This window comes from Megascapheus bottae, chromosome 21 (assembly GCF_031878675.1).
Source record: "Megascapheus bottae isolate mThoBot1 chromosome 21, mThoBot2.hap1, whole genome shotgun sequence".
Lineage (NCBI taxonomy): Eukaryota > Metazoa > Chordata > Mammalia > Rodentia > Geomyidae > Megascapheus > Megascapheus bottae.
In genome coordinates, this window is record NC_143529.1 from 27664996 (window position 1) to 27678949 (window position 13954).

General features: G+C 40.9%; 1 protein-coding gene across 3 annotated transcripts in view; it reads right to left on the bottom strand.

Annotated features, from left to right (window-relative positions):
* Positions 1 to 13954, bottom strand: part of Pax3 (paired box 3) — a 96777-nt gene that overhangs the window by 29310 nt on the left and 53513 nt on the right. For 2 of the 3 annotated variants that reach the window (XM_090354397.1, XM_090354396.1), the window contains exon 5: positions 3097 to 3302. In XM_090354397.1, the coding sequence (XP_090210523.1) occupies positions 3097 to 3302 (206 nt within the window). The remainder of the gene's footprint in view (positions 1 to 3096; positions 3303 to 13954) is intronic. The other variant, XM_090354398.1, reaches the window with a different exon arrangement.

Genomic DNA, 13954 nt, shown 5'->3' on the forward strand with positions numbered 1-13954 from the left:
CAAGGCTAGCGCTCTATCACTTGAGCCACAGAACCACTTCAAGCTTTTTTTCTCTTTGTGTGTGTGGTGCCAAGAAATCAAACCTGGGTCTTTGTGCATGCTAAGCAAGCACTCTACCACTAGGCCAAATTCCTGGCTGCTTGCAACTAATTCTTAACCACAGAGCTTTAAGGCTGGGCATTATTTGTGTATGAATAGCTAATGAATTCAGCAAACAGACTTTTTTTTCTTCTAATGTTATTACTTCTGGACAGTCTGGTACACAACCATTTTTTAGACTGTATAGTCTGATTTGGCTGTAAGTAATACATTATTGGTACTGTACAAATGAATTTTTATGAAACACTGATAAAGACCTAAATTATGATAGCTTAGTCTCATCTCTATCCAGAGAACCTAAAAATAATTTTCTTCAAGGCGAGACAAGGTTTGAGGTTTCAGGGTTTGGAGTTGGGTTTTCCCAGGTGCCCCAAATTAAACTAACTCACTTTCTGGTTATCACTCAAAGTAGTTGACTTAGCTACTGCTTTCCCAGATCCTTCTGAAAACTCAAGGATTTTCTTCTGGCATTTTAATCAGTGATTAACTACTCCCTTCTTTTTCCTGCTGGGTTAAGTAAAAGATCCATATGCTGGGTGTTCTAGGGAATTTGTTAGGCTGTAGATCATAGCCTGGTACAAGACATGATGTGTCTCAAGGGAGCCAGCGAATCCATAGGAATGTAAAGAGTCACCGGGTTAAAGCCACATTAAGACAGCTGTTACATTAATGAGGGCCCTGCTTTGCAAGGGAGGGTACTGTATAGAAAAATAGGAAAGGTTCTTTATTAGTTTGATCCCTTATCCTCTGAAAGTTAATGGACCATTACTATTATCCTTTGCCATTGAGCTAGATGAGAATGCTAGGTACTATACAAACGGCTTTGCTACTTCTTTCTGTCCCCTCTCCTTGTTTTTGGAGAAAGGCAGAAAGAGAAATAGAGTGCCTCTGAAAAGTTCAGTTCGTGTGTCCCTCCTTGTCTCATCTTTTAAATAAAAGCTTATTTTTTTATTCATACTGAATTCAGAAGTGACCATGGATCTATCTTAAGAACAAACATAGGAAATGGACTGAACCAACCATAGAGTATGAAAGCTAAATCCTAAGTATAGTAGATGTGCACTAACAACAAACAAGCAGAAGAACAGGTAAGCACAGAATCATAACCAAAGCAGACCTGATGTAATACATTCTTTTGTAGCAATGGTATATACATTATTAAAATATTACAGAATTGTATTATAGAACTACTGGACACAGGACTATCCATTTCACCAGGATGCAAAGTAAATTCATTGTGGTTCTTAGATAATGGAGATCCTTTCTAACTCTGTATTAGGGAGAGATTCTGTATCCCTGTGGAACTGATTGATGGATTAATTAATCATCAGTCCTATGAATGCCATGGTGTCTGTGACTTTTCTCTTCACCCTTCTACCCATCTCCAGCTTACAAAGCCCATATATTCATCTGAAGACCTTTTATTTCCACCTCTTTCTTGCCAACCCTACTGCCACTACCTATTTCATGCCCCAGTACCAAGCACTTTTCACAAGTGTGAGCTTGCCTGTCTGCAGTTCAGGCCCCCATCGGATGTTCTCAGCCCCCATCCCATCTCCCACCCGATATCCTCACAGTCCAACCAACCTGGACGCTAGATTCCCTGACCTCTTCATGTAACTCGAGTGGAAATGGAAGATTCTCTCCCGTGTAGGTAGCCCCGGTACTGCCAACTAACCCTCTGTACCTTTGTTCATATTATTCTTCCATATTAATATTCTCTTCCCACCCTCTCTGTTCAAGAAACATCTGACCCTTGCCTCTCTTTTTTCCTCTAAGATTTTGCCTTTTCCATTTCCCCACTTTATTTCTCTCTCTCAGCATTTGTCATGTCTGCTTTGCTTTCAAACATTCTTGTGTGTTTGTTTCATTACCCTAATTTGACGGTGGCCTCTGGAGAGAATGTTTTTGCTTCTTCCCTTCACTCTTTAACATTCCTAGCTCTAAAATTCTCACATAGAGTCTGAATTATGGAAGCCCTCTCCCTAGGCTCTATAGCTGAAGGAGGCTATATCTGCAAGATGCTCTATAAGAAAGATAATGAGTTGTTTATATAAAAGTATCCACCAAGTGAGGCCACCTTACTGCCAAGGCACTGGCCTGCCTTTAATTATATGAAGATAGCTTCACGATACCCTAAGCCTTTTGGTGAATGTGTGCCAATGTTAGGGCTTGAATTCAGAGCATTGGAGCTCTTACTTGGCTTTCCCACCTCCACTTCTGGTGTTTTGCTAGTTAATTGAAGCTAAGACTCTCTAGTTAACTAATCTCTAGTTAGATGAAGATAAGAATCTTGGTTAAGTTTTTCCCCATGCTGTCATGAAACTACCACCCTCAAATCTCAGCCTCCTGAGTAACTAAAATTACAGACTTGAGCTACTGGCACTGAGCTACCCTAAGTCTTTTGTAATCTGTCAAACAAACAGAAACTGGTGATGAGAAGATTATTCTTCACTCCTTAGGAACATGTTACATCTAAGTATCCATGACCCCAAGCCTCAGAATGTTCCCATGAGTTTGGAAGATAATTCAACATGGTCATGAGATAATATAATTGCTTGGCATGCTTCCAGACTATAAAATCCAAATGAAAGAACTTTATCTTATGCACCTTGGCACATTTTCCTGTGGAAAGGCCAAAGACTAGGTGATCCAATTATGGCTACACACAGTATGCAGCTGTGAAGCCTTGGATAATTATTTAACTCGTCTACATTTCTATCTCATGGTCTGTGATCTGAGGGGCAGTGACCGTTATCAGCTTCGACTTGTGGGGATGATTAAAGGAATTAATTCACCAACAGCACTTTAAATAGTACCTAGCACTGAATAATCACTCAAAATGTGTTGAGCCATCACCAGATTCCACATGGTACCTGGCTCACCATCTGAAGAGTCGGCATGAGTAAAACAGATTTCTGTGCATCACAAGTATGGTGAGATTGCATTCTCTACACCACAGTAGATTTGAGGAGGCCATGGATGTAAAGACCTTACCTGCACTCGGGCCTCCGTGAGCTTTGCCCTCTGGGCCAGCTCTTCCCTGGTGTAGATGTCAGGGTAGTGAGTTCTCTCGAAAGCTCGCTCTAGTTCTTCCAGCTGCTCAGCAGTGAAAGTGGTCCGGCTCCTGCGTTGTTTCCTCTTTAGCGGGAGATCTGGTTCGGAGTCAATGTCAGAGCCTTCATCTGATTGGGGTGCTGAGGCTAAATACACAAGAGAAAAGGAACCATAAAAGAATAATGAGCCCAAAGAAAGGCTGACAATGCTACCATTTCTGAAATCCTGAAATCTGTTCTGAACCCCTTCCACTGGACTCCCAACTCCTTCAGGCCATACTATATTATCAAATAGTATTCAATCTCTTCCTCTGCCTGGCATCCTGCTGCTCAGGGCAAAATTACCTGCTCTGATCATCTATCTCCTGAGCTCTTAGAAAATAGAGAAAAGCCTTTAGAAAGCCTTATTCCATTTTTGTGGCTCTGAGCTTAGCACCTCATGAATACACTATTCATTCATGTCCAATAAATAAATCATAGATAATTTCCTTTCTTTTTGTTTTCTCCCCCTTGGGGAGTTTATTTACTTACTTATTTGGTGGGGTGAGATGGTCTATTTGTTTGCCCATTTGTTTGGAGACAAGGCTTTGTAGCCCAAGCTGGCTTGAGTTTTTGATCTTCCTGCCTCAGTCTCCTACCTGCTGAGATTACAGGCCTACACTTCCATACCTTGTTTGTGCTTTTCTTTTCTTTCTTCTTTTTTTTTCTCCTTTTGGTGATGGTGGTAGTGAGATTTGAACTTGCTAAGCAGATGTTTTACCACTTAAACATTCCTCCAATCCCATGACTAAACTTTTTTTTTAGATGCCTGTCATGGAGCTTAACTACAGGATTTAGGAGTGTCTCTCAACTTCTTTATGCTCAAAGCTAGTGCTCTACCATTTGAGCCACAGTGCTACTTCCAGCCTTTTCTGAACAATTTGTTGGAGATCAAAGTCTCATGAGCTTTTCTTCCCCAGATGGCTTCGAACTGTGATTCTCAGATCTCAACCTCCTGAGTAACTGGGATTACAGGCGTGAGCTGCCAGCACCTGGTCCATGTCAAAACTTTCAGTTTGGTGTCCACTCAATTTTAATTAGCATTTGCAATAAGAAATGTATTAACTGTGATTTTTTAAAATAATTTTTAAGTCAAATATTGATTTAGTACCTAAAATATCAGCAGCCCCAAGCAATAGCCAGTAACACCATGGCATAATTCCTATCTCTTTTCTGGATCCTGCTACTTTTATATTTTTTTAAATGGTTAAATGTAATATCTCAGCAAGAGATACATGGAAATGCCTTAATGAGAACAAAGTCAGAATCTTTACAGAGGTTAGCAACATTTTTGACACAAGAGGTGCCAATTCCAGGCCAGGGTTTGATGGAAAAGTAAGGATGCAGAGCTTTGCTGGCTCCTGCTAGGAATACGCTAGAGATCCCACCAGAAAGAAAGATTTGTCCATATGGAACCCCTGATGGCCTACCACATTCTAAACTTAAGGGTGCATCAGACCAGGGGGCAGAGCAAGAGCATGCCCTCAACAGGTACTGAGGCAGTGGGCAGAAAGTGGTCAGATGACTCAGAGACAGAGAGGAGGCCCGAGGAGGAGTAAGCTCAGCTTCACCTTAAGATATCCTAGTGTCTCCTAACAGGAAAATCCAGAGAAGACTGCCATGTGCTGTCAGCAAATAAGGACGGCAGCCAGAAAACTTCAGATTATTTATTTCAATGTCAAGGGTACACATTTGTACTCTTGGGCTGGTAAGATCTAGGCATATGTAAGTGGTCCTAGAAACACTGTCAAAGTATATTATATTCTCCCCCCCCCCTCTCTCTGGCTCTCTCTTCCTCCCCTCTCCTTCTCCTGCTCCCTTTCTTTCTCTTCCTCTCTCTCTGTCTCTATACATCTCTCTATCTCTGTCTCTCTGTCTCTGTCTCTGACTCTGTCTTTCTATGTCTGTGTCTGTCTCTTACTCTCCCCTCCCTCTCCCCCCCTCACTCCCCCTGACATTGTCCAGGCCCTGAATTCAAGGCCCAGGACTGGAAAAAAATAAAAATAAAAAAATCACTTCTAACATGTACGCATTTAAATTATACATTATGTACTTCCTAAGAAATAAGCCTGTTTTCGAAGATGAAAAGTTTATACAAAATAAATTTCTTTCAAGCCAGACACCAGTGGCTCATGCCTGCAATCCTAACCACTAGGAAGCTAAGATCTAAGGATCATAGTTCTAAGCCATCCCTGGCAGAAAAGTCAGCAAGATTTGAATTTCCAACTAACCATCAGATGGTAGAGCACTATCCTTCAGGACAAAAAAAAAAAAAAAAAAAAAAAAGCTTATGGACAACATTCAGGCCCTGAGTTCAAAAAGGAATGTTGTTTTAATGCTTTCCTTCCATGCATCCAATTTCGGTCACTGTGATTGCTTTTTCGAAAATGAATAGAAGTGAAAAACCATGTTAGACTGCCCCAAAAGCTTCTCTCTCCCTGTGTGCACCTTCAGTCTTTCCTTGTGTATTCTCATGCTGAGATTCCATAAGGAAAACAGTATGTGAAAGTTCCCAAGTTTCCTTTGGGACTCTCTGGGGTTATTAAATTCTCCCAAGTAAATATGATGTGCCATGCCCTGTCAGGTCAATTAATCAAATTCATCTCTGGTTTCTGAAGGAAAAGACTGGTTAGATTTACAAGTACCAGCAAGAATTAATCCTGGGGGTCAAGACTGCTGTTTCACCTAGTAACATTCCATAGGCAATGTGAGCTCTGTGAGCTCAAGACCCTTGTCTGCTTTGTTCACCACTAGAACCCTTGGAATACAGTACATGCTCAATAAGTGCATTTGCAATAGATAAAAGCTCAGGATAAATAGTTCTGCTTCGTTCTAACGTTGGTTTCTATGCATCAATAAGATGAGAATTCTGCTCTCAAAAAGGTCCCAACGTCTATTTAAATGAAGTTTGGAGAAGTCAGTGTTATTAAAACTTGTAAAATTTGGCAAGTATTTATACAACTGCATCTTTTAAGAGAATAATTATCCAGTGTTGTTTTTTAAAGAGGCTTATGTATACAGGAAACCCACCATATTCACAGATTTACTATATGTGATTTTGATCGAGTACTGGATAGAAATTAATTTTTTTTTAATTTTAAAAGAAATTTTCAAGACAAAACAAAAATGCTGAATTCTGTCACATCCATGGCACAGCTCAGTTGTCATAGAACTCTCAGTGCCATGTTATTTGTGCTCACATTATTATGTGATTGATTGAGCTTAACTCTGTGACACTGACTGCCCTTCCCCCCAAAATGCAAACAGACAGTGCCCTAAAAGCAAGGTAAAAATGAGCATGCTTAAATGACATAATAAAAGTGAATATATGCCATCTGTTGAAAGGTGGCATGTCTTCAGAGAAGTTGGGTGTCATTGTGGGGAAAATCTTCTGTGAACTCTGTGTCCTGAGTACGGGTGGCTTTTCCTCAATGGCCGTCTCCTCCGAACCACACTTAAAGATAGTTAAGTTCTACTATGTGCATTTGTAAAATAAAGAACTACCACAAATTAGTGATTCAAAGACACAGAATATTTTATTTCAAGAAGGCAGCCTGTTCTACCACAAATTAAATTTTCTCGCAGGCTAAAATCACTACTTTTATTTGCAGAGAACTTGTATTCCAATAGTGTAGAAAAGTGGTATCTAGCTAAGGAAACCTCTTCACAGTATCATTGAAAGAAACACAAGGGACGTGATTGCCCTGACTTCTCTACTGGAAAATTATTGGAACCAACTGATCATTTTTGGCAATATAAAGCCACAGCCTCACAAGTTAATTCTAACTTTTCCCCATCTGTAAACCCAAAAAGGATGTGGGCTTTAAAATACGTCAAGTCAGCAACCCAAGGTTAATTTGCCAGCTAAGAAAAAAACTCTTTCTAAACATGGAAATGCTACTAGTTCTTAGATCACTCAACAAAGAACAAATTCATTATTTCTACTGCATACTGAATTTAATCTGCGACAATTCCCTGAATTTGAATCATTCACTTTTTAACCAGGACCAAATCTAAATTTTAAGCCTTACACCATAATACATAGGTACCCATTTTCTTGGAGTTTCATCTCTTTTACAAATGTAGCTGTATTCAAGCTACTACAGCAAATTAGATATGAGATCTTATTACATGAAAGTGAAAACAAGACTTTCTTTCCGGCAACTTCATAGAAAGGATTTTTTTTTCTGTATAAGAATACCTAGTGCTGTGATTTGGAAACTGGAAGCAGCATTCACATGAGAGTACTAATGAGGCTAAAGGAATGAATCAATAGCCAAGATCTAGCAATTAGAGTCACTATCATCTCTTTGGAACATTACTGTCATTCAGCCTTAAAATTATGATGAGATTTTTCAATTATACTGAAAGTGCTCAATCATGTTTTCCAGGTTTCTTCACAAAGTGTGCTTTATTATTAGCACATTGTCCACCAATTTGAAAAAGAAGAATAGATGTCATAAGTAAGCAAATACAAACCAATACACAATGCCCAGGCTAAAATGGAAATTGCCTCATTTTGAATTCCAAAACGATTCACAGGTTTTATTTCAATCCACCTAATTATCTGACTTTGAAAATTTGATTTTCAAGGCCCTTTTTACAAGCTATCGTTGACTTCCTCACTTCCTTTGGCCATTGAGCAAAGCTTTCCTTAGGAGGATGAGGAGCTTACTCCATATATTTGCTGTGAAACTGAACTGGGTCTCACTCTCAGCACAGAGAGAAGAAACCTGGTTCCCAAGAGGATTCAAGTCACACAGGCAAGGAAGCCAGGACCTGGACAGGCCACAGATGATATATATGCTCCTAACCACCCCCCCCCCACACACACACTTTCTTTTTGAAAAACTGAGGCAAAACACAAACTCAAATGTCAATCATTGAGCTATTTCTCCCCTTCTTTTCCAGAACTGCCCAGAATCAATAAAATGTGGATCCATATGATAAGGCAGGGAATTTTCCAGTGGAATCCAATTCAAGTCAATGGAAATTTGCTGAATGCTTTGTAAGTTTAAAGTCTAGATTTCCAAAGAGAAAAAAAAATCATTTAGAGATAATCAAAACAAGCAGTCTGACCATTTGCACTTGCTACTAAGAACCATCACAAACGATTCACTGAACCTAACTCCAAGGTCAGTCTGGAACCTACCACTAACCACAAGCAGTTGAATTGATTACTTGCCTTATAGCTTTGTATTCAAGTTTGGGGAGGATTTTTATTACAATGCACTTAATAAACAGCTCTCAAGAGCTGTAAAGTTCTTTAATAAAATTATAAGGATGAGGAACAAGAATATATTGGGATATGAATGGGTTATGCTACAAACTCTCCAGAATCTCTCTGGAGAGGATTATCCCTCTCTGGGTATCAACATCTTTCAATTCTGTATTTTATAATAAAGATCGATCCATCTTTTTATAACTTATGGTACTTTTAAATTTTAGGAGCCACATTTTTATATATCCAGATGATATCAGTTCCCAAGATTAAACTTGAGGGCATGGAAGCTGCTACTAAGAAGAAAGCCTAAATGAAACTCGGAGGAGAAGGCAAAAGTATTACCACCAGTGGATTCACCATGAAGTTTAATTAAAGAAGGAATTACAGAATTAGAGAGTGTGTCTTTGTCTGTTAGCCCCTTGTGACCTTTCCTGTAGCCTCAGGAAATATTTCATCCCAGTTAACGCTGTTAGACATGAAATCTTGCCTCCATTTTTATAGGGATTTAGTCACGTGGAACTCTGTAATTACGAGTTTCCAAACAAATATAATTCAGAGATTGGAAACAAGCAAAAAAGAAATGGAGAAAGAAAATAATTCACAAGCATGCATTTGGCACATTGTCTTTCTTCTGAGCCAGCTTTTCATTTGAATAATTAAAGAATCGAGACATGACAACCATTTAAACTCTAGGTTTGCCCCAGATATAATACAATGAGATTTGCAGACATGGGAGGATGTGGAGAGAATCTCTGGAAGTTTATCCTCCAGATCATCTCTCATTTCTTCTAAGATGGTCCCAGACCAAATCCGACAGTCTTTACCTGTTCCTATCTTTCTGAGCTAGATTTATCAGTGTTTTTACTATGTTTTTTTTGTTTTTTTTTTTTGTCTGGATAAGGTATAGAGGGGGGTTACACTTACATTCTCCAGGTAGTAGGTGCATTACTTCTCACACCTTGATACCCCTTCTCATGTTTTTGTCCCCATTTGATTTTTTTTTAATATATAAAAAATAACAACACCTCTTGAAAGTTCCATGAAGTCGTTTTGTAGACCGTCTAGCCCTTTGAGGGTTCTCTTTTGGTTATTGTGTGGGCTTGAATTCAGGGTCTGGGCATTGTCTCATGGGTTGGCTTGGAACCAAGATCCTCAGAACCCAGCCTCCTGAGTCACTAGAGTTTGCAAGCATGTGCCGCTGGCCCCTGGCTTCCCTTTGAGAGATTTTGAGAAGAATCTTCCACCAGGTCTCCAACAGGTCCAATTTTAATTTTGATGCAACCACTTGGACTCGCCCTTTGCAGATTGTCTGCAGTGCTGGTGAGTTTTGCCACTCGACAGGAAGGAGTGCCCTGGCACAGGGCACTGGTTTCTGACGCGAAGCGGCCTTTTTACGCAGAAATGAGAATGACCTCTCCCGTGTTTACTCGGGTGAAAGTCAGGAACGAGGCAAGACTGATATTCCCTCACGGACCCAGAGTAAATGACAAATGACATTTTCCCTTTGTGATCTTTGGGATTTTTGTTGACTTATTTGGAGGCTTTTGTTGGATCCCAAGAAATGGCCTGTGGCTGAGGCCTATTCTAGCGATTTCCACGGTCCATCTGTGGAATCCATCAGCGGGGCATTTACCCTCATTCAGGGCTCTGACACCTGCCTGGCAGGGTGCAGGAGACACAAAGAAAGCCTGAGTGGATGAGAAAAGGGAGGTTGGGTGTTGTTGTTTTTTTTTTTTTTTCAGGGAAGGGAGGAGGGAGGGGTTGAAATAGATGCCCAGTGGGGGTTAATCCAAGCCAGTTGAGGAACCCCAGCACCTGCGGGGCTTCTCTTCCACATTAATTCACAAGCTAAGAAGTAATCAGAGACAGTGTCCTTAGTGTTTTCAAACTGTACGGACATGGAGATAAAAACGATACACACCTCTGAGAAGAAATGAGCCAACGATGGGCCACAAAAATCAAAAACACAGCCAGAACTTAGGTCTAACCCAATAAACTAGCAAGCAATAACTAAATAAATTCAGCCTTCTGGCATTCTTAACCCAGACCTGGGGTCTGAGCAATTGTGATTTCCTTGGTTGATAAAGGAGGAGAGATGATTAAATAATCTAATCAGTGGGGCTTGGAAGGGCTGAGAATTTGGGGGGACGGATTGGGGCAAAGGGGTGATGGATTCCGTGGTTTATTTTTATTCTTGTTCCCTCTACAATGTGCCAGAAGAGAGAGAGAGAGAGAGAGAGAGAGAGAGAGAGAGAGAGAGAGAGAGAGAGAGAGAGAGAGAGAGAGAGACAGAGACAGAGAGAGAGAGACAGAGAGACAGACAGAGAGAGACAGAGACAGAGAGAGACAGAGACAGAGAGACAGAGAGAGAGAGGGAGGGAGAGAGAGAGAGAATACAAAAAGAGGAGGGGTGGCAATTTTGGCAAGACCAGGCTGGACCTCATGCAGGAAACTTTCTTTCAAGACTGCTAAATCTAATTAAGCTCCTCCAGCCATATTCATCCTCCTGGTCCCTGCCCGGCAGTTTCTGGGGCTTTTGACTGGAGAAATGTGAGGCGACTCCCCTCCCCTCTGACCCCGGCCCTTCCTTCGGAAGCTGCAGCCTCACAGCACGAGGTCATTAGAAGGAAAATAAGCTCCTGCCAGGTTGGGGCTAATCAAAATAACACAAATAAACCCTGACACTCAACAACTCCCCGAGTGCCGGCTGCCCTGGGAGGGGGAGAAGCGATTGGTTGTGGATGTGGCTGGGCCGAGCGGAGCTTTCCAAGGGCGCACCGCGCACCGCGGCTTGTTTGTTTAAGATAAGCGCTGACAACCCGCCCGCTGCACCCCCAGACGCCCCCCGGAGGGGCTGGGCTGCGAGGTCCCCGAGAGCCCTGCACCCTCAGGCTGCCAGCCCCCAGGCCCAGCCTCTGCACCTTGACACACTACGGCCCATTAACCCATGAGGATCTCGGCCACCAGCCTCCACCTGCCCACGAGTCAGGGACCGCAGGTGCCAGAAAGACATTTTCTCCTCGGCATCTGGGTGTGCAGCCCGGCTAGCGGTCATTTCCAGTAGCTGGATTCATTCAGGTATTTAAGAAAAGAAAAAAAAAAAAAAAACAAAGAGTGTTGGTGCTCTTCCTCACCCCCTAGTAGAAGCGAAGTGTTGTTTAAGGGGCCCACAAAAAAAAAGTTCCCACGTGGTACCTAGACACGGACAAGAAGGAAGACCCCTCTGGTTTGGCTGCTGGGCTCACCAGAAATCAGCCAAAGACTCAAACCCTTTGTCTTGGGGGCAAGTAGCCTGGGTGTGTGTGTGTGTGTGTGTGTGTGTGTGTGTGTGTGTGTGTGTGTGTGTGTCTGTCTGTCTGTCTGTCTGTCTGTCTGTCTGTCTGCCTGCCTGCCTGTCTGTCTGTCTCTGTCTACAATACTTTCTTTTACAACATGAATCTTGCTTTTCCAACAAAGATAGGTCCCCCTTTCCTTCTCCAATACTGCAAACAACTTCTAACTCCATTAAAACAACAACAACAAAACCTGCTTTTGAAAATGGTAATCACACATTTCAAAGCAAAAGAGACTAAAGCCCTTAGGAAAATGTGTTGCTATTCCATTAAGGAAACTGATTAGTTAACTAATCAGCTAACAGCCTTCTAAGAATAGTTCTCCATGGTAAGAACCCTCCCCCCAACACACACACACACACACACACACACACACACACACACACACGAAGAAAATTCAGAGCCAGTGGGCCACTACTGAGATTTTATATCTAAGATTCTGTGTGCTAAGATTCTGCCACACTAAAAGCAGAGAGCTAAGTTCGAGTGTACTAGAGTTGAGTCCCATGAGAGAAGAAAGGTAATTTGGACATTGAAGGGGAGCAAGAAAACAGTAGTTCTGAAAGGCAAAGAGCCAAGTGAGTTCTATTTACAATTGCCAAGAGAGAGGCCATTATTGACCATATGGGCCACAATTGCCCTCTTATCACGGGCTGGCCATCATGTCCCTTGGGACCTGTTAATGAACTGGGTAATTGAGCTGCTGACATGTGTTACCCAAACAAAACAATAGGAAGAAGAGACAAATGAACATTTTATTTGCCAATCAGAGTAGGTTCGGCTTTTCACGGAGCTGCGCCTAAGTGACTGACTGGATACATAAAACAGTGTATTGAAAGCCAACAGATGCACGCACAATAATAGTTAACTGACAGCTTATGGTCCATCTGTGCTTAACATTTTGTTAAAGAAATTACTTGACTTGCTAAAGAGTTGACTCATACAGCTGCCCAGAGTGCTGCATTATAAGAGATAAATCATTAGCTAAACTGTTTCATGCTTAAAATGACAATGCTTATTAACAGTTATATGGAGATATTTTGTTAGCACAGCTTGACATAGTTATTACTTATGAAAAACAGGACAACTCATATATATGCAACAGAATGGACTTTGAGTAAAAAAAATATACAGAACAGGACAACTCATTTGAAAGGACAATGGACATTTTTAATCTCTCACAAATAAATATGCATTAAGATGCTACAAGCAAACAAATAAGATCATATCCCAAACATTATGTACCTTCCTTTCATTTATACCTTCTTTATTCAAAACTGTAGAATATGAGAAATGCTTTCATTTGGGGTTGATTACCATTCATTTTATCAATGATAAAATAAAAAAGAAGTAGCTTAAAATAATCATCTCTTGCCACTTTGCTTTTCCAAACATACCTCTTCCTTTAGGATAAAAAAAGATACATTTATTTCATAGGTAAAGAAAAACTTTGTTGCGAAAGACAAGCTCCATAAACGGGATTTAGCTCATATTTTTGTTACTGCAGCTGAACTGAAAACACATTTTTGGCCCAAGTGTGATTTGTCCATGAACAGTTTACCTCTAAACTCCTATCAGTAGGCCAAGCTGATTCACCAAAGATAAATCACAAATCTCTCAAAACCCTGTTTTGTGGCTGTTTCTTCCCCCAAATGGACAAAACCGACTTAATAAATGGTAATAATGATAGAAGAAATGCTACTATTTACTAACCTGCTGATAGACTTTTCTAGTCAAGCTCAGCTCCCTGCTGGGCCCTTTGCACACATCTTCTTTTCTTATTTTTTCCAAAAATCCTATTTGCAAAGAAACTTGGCATTTCCAACTTGCAGAAAAGAAAATATGAGCTCTAGAGCCATAGAACCTACCTGATTCAAGAGAACTCCTATTTGCATTGTCCTTTGAGGAACATGATGAATGGATGTTTGAAGAAAATTTGAACCCAATTATCACTTTTTTTTAACATCCTAATCAACAGTCAGGCCTCAGACATTACAGTCAGCCCTGGAAATCAGTTAGGAAAACTTAGACATGAAAGGCGAGTCCTGTTTTCAGCAGAACTCCGGGGGTGTGTGTGTGTGTGTGTGTGTGTGTGTGTAAAATTATGTTACGTATAGTTACTAAGAAAGAACTTTCTGTGAAACTTAAGCCTTAACTATATTTACAGAGCTTTAGCTATGACACAGTGTATTCAGTCAGGCCAA